Source organism: Coenobita brevimanus, chromosome 24, assembly GCF_032717465.1.
Source record: "Coenobita brevimanus isolate Jiangsu-jjx chromosome 24, ASM3271746v2, whole genome shotgun sequence".
In the NCBI taxonomy this organism is placed as follows: domain Eukaryota; kingdom Metazoa; phylum Arthropoda; class Malacostraca; order Decapoda; family Coenobitidae; genus Coenobita; species Coenobita brevimanus.
In genome coordinates this window covers 55,950,815-55,973,056 of record NC_136977.1, presented here as the reverse complement: position 1 = coordinate 55,973,056, position 22,242 = coordinate 55,950,815, and the positions used below count along the sequence as shown (strand labels likewise).

Below are 22,242 nucleotides of genomic sequence, written 5' to 3'. Positions count from 1 at the left end.
CCACCACCACCACCACCACCACCACCCCTCCCACACCCTCCTCATGCATCCTCCCCCTCCCGTGTGGATCCCCCCCATGCCCCCCCCCAGTCCCTTCTTCCATGTTCCTGTACTCCACTGGGGCCCTTCCTTTGTGTCTGGTGGTGGTCTCCTCCCATCTCTCCATCCCCATACACCCCCTCCTGGCCTTACCACCCCCCACCCCCACCCTCACCATTACCCTCACCCTCACCCTCACCCTCACCCCCTAGCACGCAGTATCTTTACCTCCCCAGCCTCGAATATTTTGCATATTTTTTATGCTTTATGGTGCATGTTTTTGAATCATTACCTATAATTTATTTGTGTTTTTGCATACAGATATACACACCACAATTATTTTAGCTGTCTTTATTCGAAACCCTTTCGAAAGTGTGAGAGAATGGGAGTATGGATGGGGTGTATGTGCAGGTGTAGGTGAGAATGAGAGGGCAAAGGAAGGAGTATGTATAGTTGTGAGTAAAAGATGGAAGAAGAGCATAAGACAGTATGGATCAGTGGGGTCAAGGATTGTGTGGGTAAAGTTGAAAGTTGGAATACAAATGTGGGCAGTTGTGTATGTGTATGCGCCAACGCAAGATCGTGCTAGAAGAGTGAGAGAAGAGTTCTGGACAAATGTAGAAGTGTGCATGGAAAAGTTTGGAAGGAATGAGAGAGTGTTTTTGATCGGTGATATGAATGGTAAAGTTGGGAATGTGAAGGTGGATGGAATAGTTGGTGAGTGGGGTGTGCCTGCTGAGATAGATGAGAATGGGAGTGCATTAGTGGACATTTGTGCTGGGAGGGGGTTGGTGATAGCCAATACCCTCTTCAGGCATAAAATGATCCACAGGTATACATGGCGAGTGATGAGAAGGGTGAGTGGTGAACTGAATGAAAGGAAGGCAATGATTGATTATGTGTGTGTGGATGAATGGATGCGAAGACGTGTGATGGATGCAAGAGTTTATACGGGTTGAGGGAGTGGACTTTCTGACCACTACTTGGTGGTGGCCAGAATTAGGATCCAAGTAAGATGGAGGAATAGAAGAAGGGAAAGACGAGAGGAAGGAGTAGTTGCAAGGAGAGTGGAAAGGTTACAAGAGGATGAGAAAAAGGCAGAGTATAAGAGAGAAGTGGAGGAACGATTGGGCAAATATGAATTGGAGCAGATGGGAGACGTGGAAGGTGTGTGTAGGATATTTACAGAAGAAATATGTGCAGCATGTGATGTGGTGTGTGGAAGGAAGAGAAGACGGAGGGAGGTGCAAGGAACAGCGTGGTGGACTGAAGAGGTGAGACAGGCTGTGGCACAAAAGAAGAAAGCATACAATGAATGGATGAGAAATAGGGGCATGGAAGAAGTTGAGAGGCGAAAGAGAGAGTTATATGTAGAGAGAAAGAGAGAGGTGAAAAGATTAGTAAGAGAGAGTAAGAAGAGAGTGGATGAGGAATTTGGAAGGAATTTGAGTGTAAAGTGGAGGGACTGTAAGAAAATGTTCTGGAAAGAGGTGAAAAGAGTAAGACAGGGTGGAAGTGAAGTTAGCAGGGGAGTGAAAGATAAAAATGGTAAATTAGTAGTGGAGAAGGGAGAAAAAGTGAGCAGATGGAGAGAACACTTTAAGGAATTGTTGAACATAGAGGATGGAAGTAATGCGAGTATAAGTGGCTGGGGAATGGCTGGGAGAAGGAGGGAGGTGAGAAGACAGGAAGAATCAGTAGGATAGAAGTTGTGGAAGCAATGAAGAAAGTTAAATCAGGGAAAGCCCCAGGAATTGATGGAGTGTGTGGTGAAATGCTGAAGCATGGGGGAGAGATAGTAGTAGAATGGATTTGGAAGATGTGCAGCTTGGCCTGGGAGGAAGGTAGAGTCCCGGAGGATTGGAAGTCAGGTATAATATCCCTTGTATAAAGGAAAAGGGGAAAAAAAAGTGTGTCATAATCATAGGGGCATTTGTCTTCTTAGTATAATAGGAAAAGTGTATGGTAGGATACTTAATGACAGAGTTAGAGAAAGAACAGAGAAATTAGTTGGAGAAGAACAGGGAGGCTTTAGGAAGGGAAGAGGTTGTGTAAATCAGATATTCATTCTTAGATCTTTAGTGGAAAAGTTTCTAGAGAAGGGAAAGAAGTTGTATGCGGCTTTCATGGATTTGGAGAAAGCATATGACAGGGTGGATAGACAAGGATTGTGGAAAGTGTTAAGAATATATGGAGTAGATGGGAAGTTGTTGAATGCTGTGAAGAGTATATACGATGGTGCGAAGGCTGCAGTGCGTGTGGATGGTGAACTAAGTGAATTTTTCTCTTTGAAAGTTGGGTTGAAACAGGGATGTGTCATGTCTCCATGGTTGTTCAATCTGTACATGGATGGGGTAATAAAGGAGGTACAAGGTAGGGTAGTGGATGTTGGAGTGGCCCTGATGAGAGAGGATAGTGTTTGGAAACTCCCTGTACTGTTGTTTGCAGATGATACTGTGTTGTTGACTGAAGACGAAGGGGAGCTGCAAGGCTTGGTGGATGAGTTTGGGAGAGTGTGTAAGAAACGGAATCTAAAGGTGAATGTAGGGAAGAGTAAAGTGATGGTCTTTGAGAGAGGTGAAGTCAGTTAATGTACAGCGAGGTTGAATGGTGAGGAATTGGAAAATGTGAGTACGTTTAAGTACTTGGGTAGTGTGATGAGTAAGGATGGAGGTTTGGAGGGTGAAGTGCTTGAAAGGGTACAGCAGGGAAGAAAGGTTGCTGGTTCTTTGAAAGCAGTGATAAGAAACAGGGAAGTGAGCATGGGAGTGAAAAAGTTACTATCTATCTATCTATAGCCCGACGCCCTAATCCCACAAAGGGTGGCCGCAGACAAAACGCCTCCAAGTCACTCTGTCACCCACCATTTGACTACCCTCCCCCAACTCACCCCCCCTCCCTCATATACCTCTCAACTACATGACAGTATTGTGATACCAACTCTAACGTACGGAAGTGAAGCTTGGACGTTGTTGGAAGGACACAAGTCAAGAGTGAGAGCAGTGGAAATGAGTTATTTAAGAGGAGCCTGTGGAGTCACATGGAGAGACAGGCTGACGAATGAGGATATAAACGAGCGTTGTGGTGTGGATGTGGATGTGATAGGAAGCGTTATGAGGAACACACTGAGGTGGTTTGGCCATGTGGAGAGGATGGAGGGTGAAAGATTGACGAAGAGAGTGTATGTGAGTGAGGTGGAGGAGGGAAGAGGGAGGGGGAGGCCGAGGATGAGATGGAGGGATGAGTTGGAGAGGTATATGAGAGAGCGGGGTGTGAGTTGGGAGCAGGGCAGTGAAATGGTGGGGGACAGGGCGACTTGGAGGCGATTAGTTTGTGGCCACCCCAAACGGGATTGAGGTGTCTGGCAATAGATAGATAGATAGATTTGACAGCTCGTTGGGGAGGGGAGGGGGGAGGGGAAAGGGGAGAAGGAAGGTTAGGCAAAGGAAGGGGAGGGAAGGGGAGGAGAGAGAAGGGGAGGGAAGGGAAGGGGAGAGAGGGGACTGGAGGCATGAGGAGGGGAAGATAATTTGTACTATTTATCGTATTTTTATTGGGGAGGTTCATGACCATTTTCCCTTCCTAGATTTGACAGCTCGGCAGGGGGGGGAGGGGGGAGAGGAAAGGGGGAAGGGAGGCTAGGCGAGGGGAGAGGAGAGGAGGGAAGGGAAGGGAAGTGGAGGGAGGGGATTGGGGGTATGGGGAGAGGAGAGGAGGGGAGGATAATTTTTAGTATTTATCATATTTATTGGGTGGGGGGGGTTTGTCACCATTTTATTTTTTTCTAAGCACATTACAACAGTTTATGACATCTATACACACCAAAAAAAATTGATTTTGGTGATTTTTGTATGTGTTTTTGTGAAGAAAACAGGTGCGAGTTGCGTATTTTTTTTCATGCCGGAGCCGTGACGGGTAACTATTATCAATTTTGACAGGCCATAGCTCGGTAGCTGTTGCATCTGGGAGGGTGGGGTTTGTGTTTTCAGGTGTGTAAATTCAAGCTCTATAAATTGGGCATAAAACATTTAACCTTTGAGAAAGTTGAAAAATAGGGCTGTTTTTGTGTCCTGGGGGTAGTCTAGGCTGGAGAATTGCTTACCCTAGGGGTTATGCACAACAAGCCATTCCAATCATCCATTTCACTCATTTTTGTCTTTATCTCAGTGTGCCATCATAAACTTTACATCCTTGAACACATTTCACTATTTTCACCCTTTTTTTTTTTTTATTTTTTATGTCTTTCATGTTCCACGAAGCCGTATGAGTCCTCCTAGCTTTTCTGTGCATCTGGTGGGCGTGAGACCCCAGTGGAATTCTTAACCCCACCATCTTCTCTTTTTGTCATATTTATAATGTGCAAGGAATTGTTAGGTTATATTCATTCTCCTTGATTCCTAGTGACAAGATTTTACCTCTGTATCTTGAATTGTATAAGGAGAGTAGTCTAAACCTGACTTTGACATTATAATTGTTGTTGAATCCCCCATTTGAGGATAGGTGAAGCAACTTATCAGACTTGTGGTCCCACTTCACTCTTTTAGTGATACCTTACAAGGATATTGATTACTACTAACATACAGGACTACCTAACACCAATTTTGACATTGGTATAAAATTATAATATCTCTTTAGTATAAGGTTACAGCTTTATGTAGCTTGAAAGATATATTAGCAACAGTATGTCTCATTCAGGTTGACAACTTGATGGACAATAGCATAGAAATTGAAAGTAACAAGCGGATGAGAGCAGAGCACATGCACCCAATCACCCTCACCTTCAAGGATATGGACATGGAAGAGACGTACCATACAGTGCGTGCTGATCTTCTCAAAAGTAATGTTGTCTGCACCTGCATCATTTGGACACTTATTGTTGTCTGTCAGTCCATCGTCGCTAACGACTAGTAAGTAAACCAGAAGTACAGTATCTGGATATCCTGCTCAGAGTTGGATTTCCAGATCTCTCAATTTATATAACTTTTTTTTTTTCTTTAATTCAGCCATTTGGCATTTAAGACTGAAAGATGGTATGTAATAATGGTAAAGGATTGAACCATTGTTATTGTGTGACAATGCTTCCTCTGTGATTGTACAATACCATGGAAGTTAGCCTGATGAATGCAGTCTTGGATTAATAATTTTGCATCATCAGTGTATGTTTTTATATGTAACTTTTGTATATATATATATATATATACTGTATATATATATATATATATACTGTGTATATATATATATATATATATATATATATATATATATATATATATCCATCCATCATCCAATCCTGTGTTGCCCCATGAGGAGCGTAGGAGCCCAGGGCTAGGCAAGTTGGTCCTGGCATTTAAGATGAGAGTGACCAGCCTCACTTATCCCTGAGTGGCGTTACGTGAGCAATAAACCCCAACCACCCCTTGGATATAAACCTTCACTGGCTCAATCCGATTGGAGCACCTTTATTACCCACTAAACCACCAGGCGCCAAAATTTGGTTATATGGTTACCACCCAGCATAGTAAATGGTTTCCTGGTGTACAGGAAACCATTTGGGTTGTCACTCAGTGTAGAGTCACCCACAGGCAGAAGGAAGAGAAAAGAATGAAGGAAAGAAAGACAGAAGAGGGAGTGTAAAGTCACCCATAGGCAGGAGCACGAGGAAAGAAGGAAAGAAAGAAAGACAGGAGAAGATGGATGGAAAGAAGGATGGAGGAGAGGAAAGGACAGACACCCAAGAGCAGCACTACATCAAGTGAGTGGATGGTGAGTGCCCCCACCTACCACAAATATATATGTGTATGTATATATATATATATATATATATATATATATATATATATTTGTGGTAGGTGGGGATGCTCACTGTCCACTCACTTAATGTAGTGCTGCCCTCGGGTGTCTGTCCTTTCCTCTCCTCCGTCCTTCTTTCCATCCATCTTCTCCTGTCTTTCTTTCCTTCCTTCTTTCCTCGTCCTTCTGCCTACGGGTGACTTTACACTCCCTCTTCTGTCTTTCTTTCCTTCATTCTTTTCTCTTCCATCTGCCTGCAGGTGACTGTACAATGAGTGACAAGCCAAATGGTTTCCTATACACCAGGAAACCATTTACTATGCTGGGTGGTAACTATATAACCAAATATTGGTGCCTGGTGGTTTAGTGGGTAATTGCAGCATTCCAATCGGATTGAGCCGGTGAAGGTTAATATCCATGGGATGGTTAAGATTTATTGCTCACATAATGCCACTCAGGGATGAGTGAGGCTGGTCACTCTCATCTTAAATGTCAGGACCAACTTGCCTAGCCCCGGGCTTCTACGCTCCTCATGGGGCAATGTAGGATTGGATGATGAATGAATGAAATATATATACAAATATATACAGTATTTATATATGTATATCTGTCTATCTGTCTTTATATATATATATATATATATATATATATATATATATGCTCCTCATGGGGCAATATAGGATTGGATGGTGGATGGAATATATATATATATATATATATATATATATGCTCCTCATGGGGCAATATAGGATTGGATGGTGGATGGAATATATATATATATATATATATGAATGGAATGTTATACTACATATTTTTCATTAGCGTGGTGTTACTGGTGGGCCCATTTGTACCAGCAACATTAGTGTTAGGTGGAGGGTTGGTGCTGGTACTGGCAGAGGAGTTCCCTCGTTTGCCACTTGCACTCCGTCGTGCCTCCACCCGCCTAGCACATAGCATGATTGGGAGGAAGGCCTTCATTTGTGCCCTCATGGCCATCATCTCAATGCCATCTATGCTAACTCTCATGCTGGTAAGTTTATTTATCTTTCAGTGTTACATGGTTAGAACATCATTTATGAGTCTGGAGAGATTTTTTTTTTTTTCTCAGAAATAAAATTAGTACTAGTGTATACTGATTCATTTCTACTTTGCCAGTACTGTACACTAATACAAATAATTATTGCAGTGTTAACATCTTTATAATATTTGTACAGATACTTATCTGTCTATATGTCACCAGATGCCTGAATCCCATAGAGTGGCCACAAACAAATCACCTCATGCCACCCTCTCCTCTGCTCTCTGGCTGCCCTTTCTCCAACTTGCACATCCCTCTCTCATATACCTCTCCATCACATCCATGGTCTCCTCTTCCTCTCCTTGCCTAACGCAGATACACATTCCTAGTCAGCCTCTTGTTCTCCACCCTCTCCACAGGACCAGACCCTTTCAGAGTACAGTACTGTACAATATTCCTAATATTTTCTACCATATCCATATCAACAACCTTTTTCCTGCACTTCCTCATTTGTCTGTCTGTCTTTATAACTCCACAGATATAAGAGTATCTGTATACCAATATACATTTTATACGTGGTTTGGGTTATGAAAGGGGTCAAAACAAAAGTAATGGAAATGAGAGTAGGTAGTAATGAATAGTGTGTGTTACTGTACAGTGACTTCAGTTTTCAAGGGTATATTAGCAAGATATTATTAACTCATAATTTTTAAAACACAGGAGTGCTCAAACAAATTGCTCAAGCAAACTGAATGTAGTTTTCATTATATTACAGTAAGAAGGGCATGAAAATTGTAAAAGGAACAGTAGCAAGTAGCTTTAAGCACAACAAACTTGATAAGGAAAAACATAAATACAAAGCTGAATGTAAATGATAATAGACTTTAAGATCACCCAGAGTCATCAAGATAATCCACAAGTAATGGAGAAGTCAGTGAATGTACAGCGAGGTTGGATGGTGAGGAATTGGAAAATGTGAGTACGTTTAAGTACTTGGGTAGTGTGATGAGTAAGGATGGAGGTTTGGAGGGTGAAGTGCTTGAAAGGGTACAGCACGGAAGAAAGGTTGCTGGTTCTTTGAAAGCAGTGATAAGAAACAGGGAAGTGAGCATGGAAGTGAAAAAGTTACTACATGACAGTATTGTGATACCAACTCTAACGTATGGAAGTGAAGCTTGGACGTTGTTGGAAGGACACAAGTCAAGAGTGAGAGCAGTGGAAATGAGTTATTTAAGAGGAGCCTGTGGAGTCACATGGAGAGACAGGCTGACGAATGAGAATATAAAGGAGCGTTGTGGTGTTGATGTGGATGTGATAGGAAGCGTTATGAGGAACACACTGAGGTGGTTTGGCCATGTGCAGAGGATGGAGGGTGAAAGACTGACGAAGAGAGTGTATGTGAGTGAGGTGGAGGGGGGAAGAGGGAGGGGGAGGCCGAGGATGAGATGGAGGGATGGGGTGGAAAGGTATATGAGAGAGGGAGGTGTGAGTTGGGAGCAGGTCAGTGAAATGGCGGGGGACAGGGCGACTTGGAGGCGATTTGTTTGTGGCCACCCCAAACGGGATTGAGGCGTCTGGCAATAGATTGATAGATAGAATAAAAGAACAAATTATCAGGAGGCAGGAAGTGGACAGGGATAATCAACTCCACTGAGACTGGTCAGCATTTATATATTAAGTGTGAAAGTTAGAGTACTCTGACTCCCTGACTAATGTACCTCCAACTAAACAACAAACTAACAGCACCTCTGTTCTGAACAGTAAGGGATAACAGAATTCAAAGTTGATGAATGCAAGTATTGCTGAGGTGGTTGCTAATAATGGTGACATCCTTGCAGACTAATTCAGAGAGCTGTGAATGTTTGTGAAGAACGATGTCTGAAAGTTAAAACCCAAGGATGTCTCTTCTGAGCATGAGATTGTCTGATGTTATCTAGAATAAATGAAAAAGAAGTCCAAGGACTGGAGGGCTTAGTGAGAGAGAAGGTAACATACAGTTTGATACGTTGATAATTGGAGAAAGTCTTGAATTTGTGAAGGTTATAAGCAGTACTTTGCAATAATAAAAGAGAAGATTTTATGGAAGGTAGAGTGGCTTATGGAAGAGAAATACATTGGTGCCATGAAGGTCATAATTAGAAGAGAGGACTGATTGCCGAGGCTACAAGAGGTATGAATGAAGTATTTTAGTAGCTTCCCATATTAATGTATAGATGTGGTTACATACAAAGGAATGATGAGGTTTGATTAGTTTAGAGTGTGAGGAGTGCAAGTGGAACTGGTAGGGCATACAGTCAGTGCACCGGTAATGTAGCCAGTCCATTAGTATCTTGAACAACATTATAGGAATTCATGTTATGGGAGATAGAACCAATGGGAAAAATGGCATATGGTCAGGACCATTCTCAAAGTCTCTCCTAATGATATCCCCCTCCCAGGCTGCCCTGGTCACCTCAGACTGGCCTTAAATATACAAAACAGTGATAAAAACAAGGAAAAAAGCACTGTACTTGTATGTAACTTGGTGTGGAAGTAGACAGCACCATCACTCCCTGTGATCACCTAAACCATCTTCTTGCACCATCACCCAAGCTTCTATGTCACTTGTACCATCACCCTACGCCATGACCCAATCCATTCCATCACCCCACACCACCACTTCACACCATTATTTAGACCATGGTTGTCCAACTGGGGGTGCTTGGAGCCTCAGCAGGCGGTGTATTAATGTCCCTAGGATGCTGTGGGATTTTTTTACCTTTGCTAGCACCTGATCTTGTACTGTATTATTCAAAATGTAGTTTTATCATTTTTTTTTTTCCTGTGTGTGCTCTAAAGACCGGAGTATAAGCTGCTGTGCTTAGTAATGAATGACATCTTTAATAAGCAAATATTTATTTTAGTTTACAATTACAGTGCATTTTATTTTTTCTTCTGACTGGAATTCACATGTTTTATCAGCTTCAGTCAGAGGGAGAATGTATTTTTGTGAACTTTTGAATATACAGTGTAGATTTTTTAATATTTACAGAGTATTTTACTGGTTTTTGCCAGTTTACTCATTTTTATGAGATGGGGGTTCTTTGGGTGGGATATACAGTATTGTATACTGTATATATTTTCATATTTACGTAGTACTTTACTGGTTTCTACCAATTTACTATTTTTTTTTTATATGAGATGGGGGTTCATTGGTGGGATATACTGTACAGTACCCTCGCGTCCAACACGCGTTTGTCCAGCACGATTCGCGTCCAGCACGGAGAGCAAAAAATTAGTACGATTTAAGTACTGTAAAACGGGTGCGTATGCATAACACAGACGGAGCTCCGAGAAGTGGGCGAAATCCGCAGAGTTCGCCTCTAGCACGACCACCTCTGGTCCAACACGGTCATACTGGACGTTCCCGTGATGCTGAGAACCAATCAAAACTCCCTATCAAGTAGCCTCTCTCGCCCGCTATCATGACATGATCGTGATGTCGCTCAATGAAAAACGCTTCTGCTCTCACGTGATGTTTTGTTTAAATTTCTCCAGCCACAGCACCACTCAGTCGCATAATTCACTTTGAATGGTGCTTTTTTTCTTGCTGCATTTTCTGCCCTTGCTACTGCATTTTACTCAGCTCATGATGCCTAGGAAGCCTTCTGAGAACCCCAAGAAGTGGCAGCACCTCCCTCAGGCCACCAAGCTAGAATTCATCGAGAGGCAGAAGAAAGGGGAGAGGAATTTCGAAGGATTTATGAGGGAGGTTGAGGAGGAGCAGCAGCCATTACCCACTAGTGATGCCAGCAGCCATCCTCCGGGGACCCAGTAGGACTACCTACAGCCTCGGATACCACCTTCCATTCCCAGCAAGCCCACCAACACTGTCCTAAAAGGTTAGTTATCATTCATAGTACAGTACTAGTCATTATAATTACAGCAGTACTAATATATGTATAGGTATATGGTAGGTATATAAGGTGACTTTTCCTAAGGTTGCTGACATAATTCATTTTTCCCCATAAGCTCTGTTGTTTGTCCAACACGTTTTTGGTCCAACACGGGACCCATGCATGACAATATTACCGTGTTGGACGCGAGGGTACTGTATATATATTTTCTAATTACAGAATACTTTACAGGTTACTACGAATTTACTTCTTTTTTTATGAGATAGGGTTCATTGGTGGGATATACTGTATTTATATTTTCATATTTACTGAGTATGAAAGACTGACTAAGAGGGTGTATGTAGGTGAGGTGGAGGGAGGGAGAGGGAGGGGTAGACTGAGGATGAGGTGGAGGGATGGAGTTGAGAGGTATATGAGGGAGGGGGGGGTGAGTTGAGAGGAGGGTAGTCAAATGGTGGGTGACAGAGCGACTTGGAGGCGTTTTGTCTGCGGCCACCCATTGCGGGATTAGGGCGTCGGGCTATAGATAGATAGGTAGACTTTACTGGTTTTTACAAATTTACTTTTTTTTATGAGATGGGGGTTTATTGGTGGGATATTCTGTATCTGTATTTTCATATTTGCAGAGAGGTTTACTGGTTTCTACAAATTTACTATTTTTATGAGATGGGGGCTCATTGGGTGGGATATACAGGGTATGTATTTTCACATTTACTGAGTACTTTACTGGTTTCTGCCAATTTACATTTTTTTACGTGATGGGGTTTCATTGGGTGGGATATATTTGGTTTGGGGATGGACCATTGCACCAGAATTGCACCAGAATCGTCAAAATCATCTTATCAGATAGAAATATAACCTAACATATGCCATATCTTGGGGGGGGGGGGAAGGATTTTTTAGAGTGTGGGTGTGAGAAGGGCTTTGGAGATTCAGGCATTTGGCCCCTCACATCCTTCCTCTAACATGTTAATACTGTACTGTATACACTGAGAAAATGTCTGATGTGTGGGGACAGGCAGGGTGTGTGTAGACATGTACCTGTACTGGACCATTTAACACTTGCATGCACTGAACCTTTGAAGGTTAAAAAAAAAAAAAAAAAAAAATGAAGGATGGTCAGAAAACATGTACAGTGGAGTGAAGCCAAAAAATTTTGATTGTTTGAATGATGAATGAATATCTCTGGCACTTCAGTGAGCACTATTGTATATTTACTGTGGTACTTTCCTGTCCCATTTCTGGATCATACCCCACTCATCTGATGATGGTGATGACATAATTGTACTGCTGTAATACTCATACAGTAATATTATGAGATTGTTCAGTAGGTATTCTAGAAAAAATATAATCTGATGGGCCTGTATTTTCATATTATGATTGTTATTATTTTTATCAGTATTATAGGTGGGGGCACTTACCATCCATTCACTCAGTGTAGTGCTGCTCTCGGGTGTGTGCCCTTTCCTCTCCTCCATCCTTCTTTCCTTCCATCCTCATTTGTCTTTATTTCCTTTATTCTTTCCTCATCCTTCTGCCTGTGGGTGACTCTGCACCGAGTAACAAGCCATATGGTTTCCTGTACACCAGGAAACCATGGAAACCATTTAATATGCTGAGTGATAACCATATAACCAAATTTTGGAACCTGGTGGTTTAGTAGGTAATTACAGCTCTCCAACTGGATTGAGCCAGTGAAGTTTTATATCCAAGGGGTGGTTGGGGTTTATCGCTCACGTAATGCCACACAGGGATGAGTGAGGCTGGTCATTCTCATCTTAAATGTCAGGACCAACTTGCCTAGCCTCGGGCTCCTATGCTCCTCATGGGGCAATGTAGGATTGGATGATCTATCTATCTATCTACATACCTAGGCTGCTTCCCCCAAGGAAAGGGAGGTAGCCGAGACAGGACGACTCACTCTCCATTTACTCATCCATTCAAACACATTCATTCGCATCTTAGCCCCAAAGGGGAGAACGGACAGATCCTCACCGCACCGCACCGCACAAGGGTCAACTGGGCAATGCAATCAATGACATCCGCAGCAGGGCCCGACAGCAGAACTGGTTTACCCCTGCCACATCATAACAGACCCATCCCCTTACCCGCACCTGACCTGACTAGCTGATCAGACCAAATGCGGGAGAATATCCCCTCAGGGCTGCGTCATCACTTATTCATTCACAATTTCTCTCCATTTATTTCTGTCATGCACAGCCACTCTTCCTTGCTCAACAGACATCCCTCTCGCATCCAGCGCTCTCTTCACACTGTCCATCCATCCTATTCGTGGTCTTCCTCTCAGCCTTACATGGATGATGTATGAATGAATTATTATTTTCTTTTCCAGATTCTGCTGCAAGACCAATGCCAGCCAAATGATGTGTCACAAACACCCCAGTGTCTCACTGCTCCCTCATCCTCAAGTTTGCATGTTTTAGAAACTAAAAAAGGACCTCCTTTTTCATTAAGTGAAAGGAGTATCAAAGAAAATTATTGGTCACATATGAAACCTTTACCTGTGAGTAGTGGGCAGGATCATACAGTTTTTCAGAATGGTAGCTTAAAAGGTGCTAAACATATAGCACACATACTGTTTAATAATGAAACTCAAATGACGTATGCAAATGTATCAAATATTACTAATGATATTATAGCAGAGAAAAACAGTGAAGTAAACATCACCAAAGAAAGATGGAAACGTTCTGAAAATTTGACTAGCATAGTGACTTATCAAATAGCTCATAAAGAGAGCTCTTTAAATAATGTTTCTCAGTATGACACTTCAACAAATACTGTGCATAATGTACAACTGAATGATAAAGTAAAGAATGGAGAGAGAGACTCAACCAGTGTTACGTATCATCGTAGTCATAATGGTGCCAGTTGTGTATCCCCCTCAAGTTTTGTTCATACTGCAACCCCAGCAAATTACAGAAGGACGAGAGTGCGACGTAGTGATAAAAAACTGAGTGATGTAAATATAGATACATACAATGCTTATGCCAAAGTAAACCATGATGTGTTTATGAATAAGTCATTGATTCTCAGTGAAAGTGATATTCCATTAAAATTAGTCCACATTGCACAGGACTCACAAAGACAAGAAAATGACAGCGATATTTTTCCAAGTTCCAAGCCACTATATACATGTTTCATCTACCCACAATACATCATCTATACATGGGTCTTGTGCATGGTGGCTCTTGCATCATTCCTCAGGCTCAACTATCTGGTCAAAACAGTTGTGTTGGTCTTCATGGTGGCCTGCTATGGTTTTCTTATTATTCATTTCAGCCCTGAAATAAGGACATGTTACAGGTAATAATTTTTGTGGCATATACAGTATTTTAAATGGATCTTTACCTTTCATAAAACAGTACAGTTTAAAATTGATACAGTAGTTATGAGTAGAGTATTTCTTAGCTAAATGAATTAATGTGGTTTATACAATTTTTAATACAGTACAAATTCTCAGATCTGAAATGCTTGGGTCCAAAGGATTCACAGAAAGTGGAAAATTTTGCTGTATAGAATCATCTATCTATCTATCTATTGCCAGACGCCTCAATCCCATTTGGGGTGGCCACAAACAAATCGCCTCCAAGTCGCCCTGTCCCCCGCCATTTCACTGCCCTGCTCCCAACTCACACCCCCCTCTCTCATATACCTCTCCACCCCATCCCTCCATCTCATCCTCGGCCTCCCCCTCCCTCTTACCCCCTCCACCTAACTCACATACACTCTCTTCGTCAGTCTTTCATCCTCCATCCTCTCCACATGGCCAAACCACCTCAGTGTGTTCCTCATAACGCTTCCTATCACATCCACATCCACACCACAACGCTCCTTTATATCCTCATTCGTCAGCCTGTCTCTCCATGTGACTCCACAGGGTCCTCTTAAATAACTCATTTCCACTGCTCTCACTCTTGACTTGTGTCCTTCCAACAACATCCAAGCTTCACTTCCATACGTTAGAGTTGGTATCACAATACTGTCATGTAGTAACTTTTTCACTTCCATGCTCACTTCCCTGTTTCTTATCACTGCTTTCAAAGAACCAGCAACCTTTCTTCCCTGCTGTACCCTTTCAAGCACTTCACCCTCCAAACCTCCATCCTTACTCATCACACTACCCAAGTACTTAAATATACTCACATTTTCCAATTCCTCACCATCCAACCTCACTGTACATTCACTGACTTCACCTCTCTCAAAGACCATCACTTTACTCTTCCCTACATTCACCTTTAGATTCCGTTTCATATACACTCTCCCAAACTCATCCACCAAGCCTTGCAGCTCCCCTTCGTCTTCACTCAACAACACAGTATCATCTGCAAACAACAGTACAGGGAGTTTCCAAACACTATCCTCTCTCACCAGGACCACTCCAACATCACTACCCTACCTTGTACCTCTTTTATTACCCCATCCATGTACAGATTGAACAACCTTGGAGACATGACACATCCCTGAATCCAACTGTCAAAGAGAAAAATTCACTTAGTTCACCATCCACACGCACTTTCATCCTTCGCACCATCGTACATACTCTTCACAGCATTCAACAACTTCCAATCTACTCCATATATTCTTAACACTTTCCACAATCCTTGTCTATCCACCCTGTCATATGCTTTCTCCAAATCCATGAAAGCCGCATACAACTTCGTTCCCTTCTCTAGAAACTTTTCCACTAAAGATCTGAGCATGAATATCTGATCTACACAACCTCTTCCCTTCCTAAAGCCTCCCTGTTCTTCTCCAACTAATTTCTCTGTTCTTTCTCTGACTCTGTCAATAAGTATCCTACCATACACTTTTCCTATTATACTAAGAAGACAAATGCCCCTATGATTACCACACACTTCTTTTTCTCCTTTTCCTTTGTACATGGGAATAATTATACCTGACTTCCAATCCTCTGGGACTCTACCTTCCTCCCAGGCCAATCTGCACATCTTCCACATCCATTCTACTACCATCTCTCCCCCATGCTTCAGCATTTCACCACACAATCCATCAATTCCTGGGGCTTTCCCCGATTTAACTTTCTTCATTGCTTCCACAACTTCTATCCTACTGATTTCGTCCTGTCTTCTCACCTCCCTCCTTCTCCCAGCCATTCCCCAGCCACATATATTCGCATTACTTTCATCCTCTGTGTTCAACAATTCCTTAAAGTGTTCTCTCAATCTGCTCACTTTTTCTCCCTTCTCCACTACTAATCTACCATTTTTATCTTTCACTCCCCTGCTAACTTCACTTCCACCCTGTCTTACTCTTTTCACCTCTTTCCAGAACATTTTCTTACAGTCCCTCCACTTTACACTCAAATTCCTTCCAAATTCTGTATGATATTGATAACTAATGAGAAAATCATATAGTAAATAAAGTCTAGAGTCCCATTAACAGTAAATACTTTAGTATACAATGAAATACTCTATGTTTGTAGTTTATTATCTTTTCTCATACTACAGTATGTTAAAAAAATTCAAATATGCACATACTGTTTAAACACAGATGTTATCAACACCCCCTATTACAGTACATGAAAAAAATACTTTTGAAAGTGGAGGTTTTAGGATATTGAATTTTCAGATTTGACATTTTGTATTGTATAATCATAGAACCCTCCAGAAACATATTTACAGATATTACAGTAAAGGTACTTAATTATGCATTTATAGTATCACAGTGATCAAATATACTTACCTACTTTTTTTTTTTTTTTTTTTTTAATGTAATAGGCTTACAGAATATTTTTATTATGGTACGGGCAGTGGTACCCAGTATAGATAGGGTGCCCACTCTTAAGGGTAATTAGTTATGCTACCATCCATGTAGCCTTAAAGTAATGATATTAGTTGTGTCTTTCTATGCTCAAACTTTTGAAGACCTTGACCTGAAAACTTTATTCATTTGTAAGTTGAAAGGTATTAACCATATTAAGGTCAGGTTTAATAAGGTCACAGGTCAGGGTCACTGGGAATGATCCCATGCTTCCTCCTAAGGAATCCTTGTATTGCTGTTGGCCATGATTGCTAGAGCTGATGTTCTCTCTGAACTAGATGCCAAACCAAGTGCCAAAACCCAGTAAGTACTTCCTAACAGTTGCTGGAAGCTGTTGGGAGAAAAAGAGATCTAAGATGGGTTATAAGATTTATAACAGTGAGTGTCTCAGCATGGACACCATTTACTAATGACTGAACATTTCCTGTCTGAGAGAGATGACTGTGTGGATGTTAAATAAACTTGTAGCAACACTCCGTTCTCATGGTATTACCTCCCTGGGTTGATGGTAGGGATGCTTCTGCCATGAGCTGCCCACATGGGCAGATAATGGAATTATTATTGCTTAAGCCAGGTTTCTCTGACCCCAGCCAACAGATTACATGAAAAATACAGTACCATAATAGAAATACTGAAAAATTAGTGACATCTCTATGTGGATGGAAATTTTATAAGTTAACAAGAAATTTACCAGTGCATGCAAGCATGTTGGAGCCTTTATAAATGATACAGTAATACAAAGGCAGTTATAATCAGATATGGAGAGGCAGTTCCATGGGCATGTAATAATGTGAATGTTAAATACAGTGCTGATATATCATTATATCTATAGCAGAAAGAACACCATAAAGGGAGCATATACCTGTAGTCTGTGTTGATTTGTCAGAATGTTAGCATTACACATAATACAGTATGAATAGAAACTTGAGAATGCCAGTCATATCTAGCTGGTGGTGTAATTACTGTAGCTAACAAGGTTAAGAATTTATGAAGCTACAGGATAACCATTGGTAAAAGTACCAGTTGTTAAACATCCACTGTATAATATTTGCATTATTTGGCTGTAGTTGTTTGGCTGGTGAACACTCATATGAATATACTTCACACTGTAGCAGTTCAGCAGTCATTCATTGCATACAGTATACTGTATTTAAACGGCAACTTTTGATATAATCTCAGAAATATTGTGGTGACTTGTAGCCCATAAGAAATATTTTACTTTATCTTGATACTGGTGTGACAGCTGTTAGCACTAGCCTATACATTATTACAACCAGTAGGAACTGTGTACTTGCCTAATTGATTGCAAGGCTTCTTTTTTATTATAGCACTGCAGGTAAAAGTAATTTGCATTGCACTTGAATTATATGATATAATTTTGAAGGTGTGTAATGCACATGTAACAGATTTCATTGTAAAATGTAATAATAAGTTACTCTGCCCCTTTCAGTGAAATCTCCCTCCCCTTGCGTATGGCAGTTTTGTTGGTGCTATTCTTCTTTATGGTGTCATACCATGGGCGATTGGTGGAAATTACCTCACGGCTTGACTTTGTGTGGAAGCAGCAGGCCATACGAGAACTAACAGATATGGATGAATGTCGCCAGTACAATCAACAGCTTCTCAAAAACATTCTTCCAGATCATGTGGCTACTTATTTTCTCTCCGAAGATCGCAAGGGAGAAGTAAGTCATACATTACTGTTTCACTGTCATGAATGCATTTTGGGTAATCTGTGTTTGTATGAAAGAATTTGTTGTATTTTTGTTTCTTCACTGATGTTTGTTCTTTTATACATGTTTCTTTTGTCTTTGTTTGTGTATGTTTATGGTCAGCAGTTACATGGCATCAGGTAATATTTTTCAGTTTCCAGTCCTGTTGAAAAAGAAAAATAGTAACCACAATAATCTAAAGTAATGTCTGTTGCACTGAATTATTAAGGGTGTGGCTTCTGGCATCTTGTCCTGCCCTAAGAGTGACACAGGTTGCAGCATTGCAAGTTCTCATGCAGTTCCTTCACCTACACGTATTGCACTGGAAAACATTCGACATTATTGTAATCTGAAATCTGTAACTCTATTGAATGAGAGGGAGTGTATATCCAGAAAGCAGGAAAAATAACTTGCTTACCATGGACAGAGACAGTATAATGCAACAGACAGATCAGCAGTAATTAAATACCGGTATTTTCATTCCATATACGGTACTGTGAATGTACAGTGCTGTATGATTGAGGTTATGAAGAGTATACATACATTTCATAACAGTGTATACAGAAAGCACAGATATTTTGTAACTTTGTTCACATATACTGTATTCCATTTCAGGAGTTATTCTCCAAGGCATATGAGAATGTTGGTGTGCTCTTTGCTTCCATCCCCAACTTCACCCAGTTCTACTCAGAGGATGTCAACAGAGGGATGGAGTGTATCAGGTTGCTCAATGAAATTATAGGTTAGTGTTTATTATTATTTATATGATGGAGCCAAGATTCCATGGGCATGAATGATGAGTGAATGGAAGCATGGCCCATTGAACTGGGCAAACTTGGACAGTCTGGATGTTGCTACTCTTTACCCTGCCCTAGGGTGGGAAAGGAGGCCTGGATGATGATGGTGATGGTGATGATGATGATTATTATTATTGTCAGCACTCTTCAGAACTGACTAAATATAATATTACATTAATAAGAATTTGAATATAAAAGTTAATGTCCTTTTACTCATATCAGTTTGTACTGTACGTACATGCCCTAAAAATATTTGTCTTTTCACCAGCTGACTTTGATGAATTGCTGGATGAAAGGCGATTTACCTGCATTGAAAAAATAAAGACCATTGGCAGCACATACATGGCTGCATCAGGACTTAATCCAACTGAAAAGGTTAGTATATATGGTTAGTGTGTCATCCCAAGTTCTAACTGTACATCAGTCAGCAGTATTATCCTGGCTGCATTTTATGTGTAATTATATCTCAACCCCAGTTTGCTTAGCCCAGCATACCCATCAACTGCAGGTAAGCAACTGCCCCCTTTGAGGTCATCTCATAGGTTCTCTGCACCATTGATATTGTGTCTGCATTTTACTGTGGCATGTGCTCTGCAGTGTTCCACTCTGCAAGATGAATTGTGTGGTCCTATTCTAGAAGCAGGGCATATGTCATTGTTGTTTCTGCTTAACCCAAATCTTGCTGATAACTGAGGAGAGCTGGGTGATGTCCTAGCTGGGTGAGTTCGGTCAGCTCTATTTAAGGATGCATCTGATGGATGGATGTGAGGAGGGGAGGGGGCATGTAATATAGTGCTCTGATCAGTGCATTGCACTGCCATGTGTGTAAAATGAATAAGTAGGTCTTCAGTGTTCATGTTGCAATGTCCAGAAGTGGGATGTATGAAAGTAGTATAAATGCCAATAAGGGTTTAGCAGTGAGGGAACACAGGGTGCTTCCTTGAGATGCCCTGACTGGGCTTGTCTGGACCTGGTTACTGTGATAAGTTTTCAAGGAAGTGCTTTCTGAACCTCTCCATTATGATACGGTTTATCTATCTATCTATCTATAGCCCGGCGCCCTAATCCTGCAAAGGGTGGCTGCAGACAAAACGCCTCCAAGTCGCTCTGTCACCTACCACTTGACTACCCTCCCCCCAACTCACCCCCCCCTCCCTCATATACCTCTCAACTCCATCCCTTCACCTCATCCTTGGTCTACCTCTCCCTCTCTCTCCCTCCACCTCACCTACATACACCCTCTTAGTCAGTCTTTCATTCTCCATTCTCTTCACATCTCCAAACCATTTCAGTGTATTTCTTCTAATCTTCTCAACCACATCCACCCCACATCGTTCCTTCACTTCTTCATTCGTCAACCTGTCCCTCCACGTCACTCCACATGCTCCTCTCAAGTAACTCATTTCCACTGCTCGCACTCTTGACTTGTTCCCCTTTTGCAAGGTCCATGCCTCGCTTCCATACGTCAGGGTAGGGATCACAATACTATCATGCAGTGACTTCTTAACTTCCATACTCACCTCCCTATTTCTCATCACTGCTTTCAGTGTACCAACGACCTTCCTTCCCTGCTGTACCCTTTCACGCACTTCATCCCCCAAAGTTCCATCCTTACTCATCACACTACCCAAGTACTTGAATGCACTCACATTCTCCATATCCTCACCATCCAACCTCACTGCACACTCTGTGACTTCATTCCTCTCAAACACCATAACTTTACTTTTGTTTACATTAACTTTCAGATTCCTCCTCCTACACACTTTCCCAAATTCATTTACCAAACCTTGCAACTCCCATTCATCTTCACTCAAAAGTACTGTATCATCAGCAAACAGCAACACCGGAAGCTTCCAAATCTCACCCTCATTCATTAGAGCCATCCCCACATCCACTGCCCTACCCTGCACCTCCTTTACAACCCCATCCATGTATATATTAAACAGCCATGGAGACATCACACAACCCTGTTTCAGTCCCACATTGAGATCAAAGAACTCACTCAGCTCACCATCCACTCGCACCGTAACCCTAGCTCCCTTGTACATACTCTTCACAGCACTCAACAATTTCCCCTCCACTCCATATATTCTTAATACCTTCCACATACCTTGCCTATCTATTCTGTCATAAGCTTTCTCCAAGTCCATGAAGGCAGCATACACTTTCCTTCCCTTCTCTAGATACTTCTCCACTAAACATCTTAGAACAAATATCTGATCTACACACCCTTTTTCCCTTCCTAAATCCCCCTTGTTCTTCTCCAACTAGCTCCTCTGTCATATGCCTAACCCTATCAATGAGTATTCTACCATATATTTTACCGGTCACACTAAGTAGGCAAATACCCCTATGGTTACCACATACTTCTCTCTCTCCTTTTCCTTTGTATAAAGGAACAATTATACCTGATTTCCAGTCCTCTGGAACCCTTCCCTCTTCCCAAGCCAATCTACACAACTTCCATATCCACTCCACAACAATCTCACCCCCATACCTGAGCATTTCACCACACACTCCATCAATTCTTGGGGCCTTTCCCAACTTAATATTCTTCATCGCTTCCACTACTTCCGCCCTACTGATCTCTTCCTCCCTCTTCTCATCTCTTCTTCTCCTGGCCATTCCCCAACCACTTATACTGGCACTGCTCTCACTCTCCACATTCAACAAATCCTCAAAGTGCTCCTTCCATCTCCTCAGTTTCTCTCTCTTCTCCACCAACAATCTATTATTCTTATCTTTCACTCCCCTACTATTTCCCCTTTCACACTGCCTTACTTTCTTTACCTCCTTCCGAAACAATTTCTTACTCTCCCTTCTTCACACTCAGATTCCTCCCAAACTCCTCATCCACTTTCTTTTTACTCTCCTTCACCAGTCTCTTAACCTCCCTTCTCCTGCTCACATATACCTCTCTCTCCTCTCTCTCATCTTCTCCCCTACCTCTACTCGCTAACCATTCACTATATGCCTTCTTCTTTTGTTCCACAGCTCGTTTCACCTCATCATTCCACCATGCTGTCCCTTGCACACCCTTACATCTCCTCCTCACTCCACAAACCGCCTCACACGCTGCGCCTATCTCTTCCGTGAATATCTTACATACGTCTTCCACCCCTTCCATCTGCTCTAGCTCATACCTTCCCAGTCTTTCTTCCACTATGCTCTTATACTCTGTCATTTTC

At 41.8% G+C, this 22,242-nt stretch overlaps 1 protein-coding gene across 1 annotated transcript in view; it reads left to right on the top strand.

The window, feature by feature from the left end:
• Positions 1–22,242, top strand: part of LOC145393387 (adenylate cyclase type 8-like) — a 261,593-nt gene that overhangs the window by 202,690 nt on the left and 36,661 nt on the right. The window contains exons 19-24 of the mRNA XM_080267483.1: positions 4,735–4,946; positions 6,652–6,859; positions 7,267–7,283; positions 17,996–18,230; positions 18,873–18,999; positions 19,323–19,429. Coding sequence (XP_080123609.1) covers positions 4,735–4,946; positions 6,652–6,859; positions 7,267–7,283; positions 17,996–18,230; positions 18,873–18,999; positions 19,323–19,429 — 906 coding nt within the window. The remainder of the gene's footprint in view (positions 1–4,734; positions 4,947–6,651; positions 6,860–7,266; positions 7,284–17,995; positions 18,231–18,872; positions 19,000–19,322; positions 19,430–22,242) is intronic.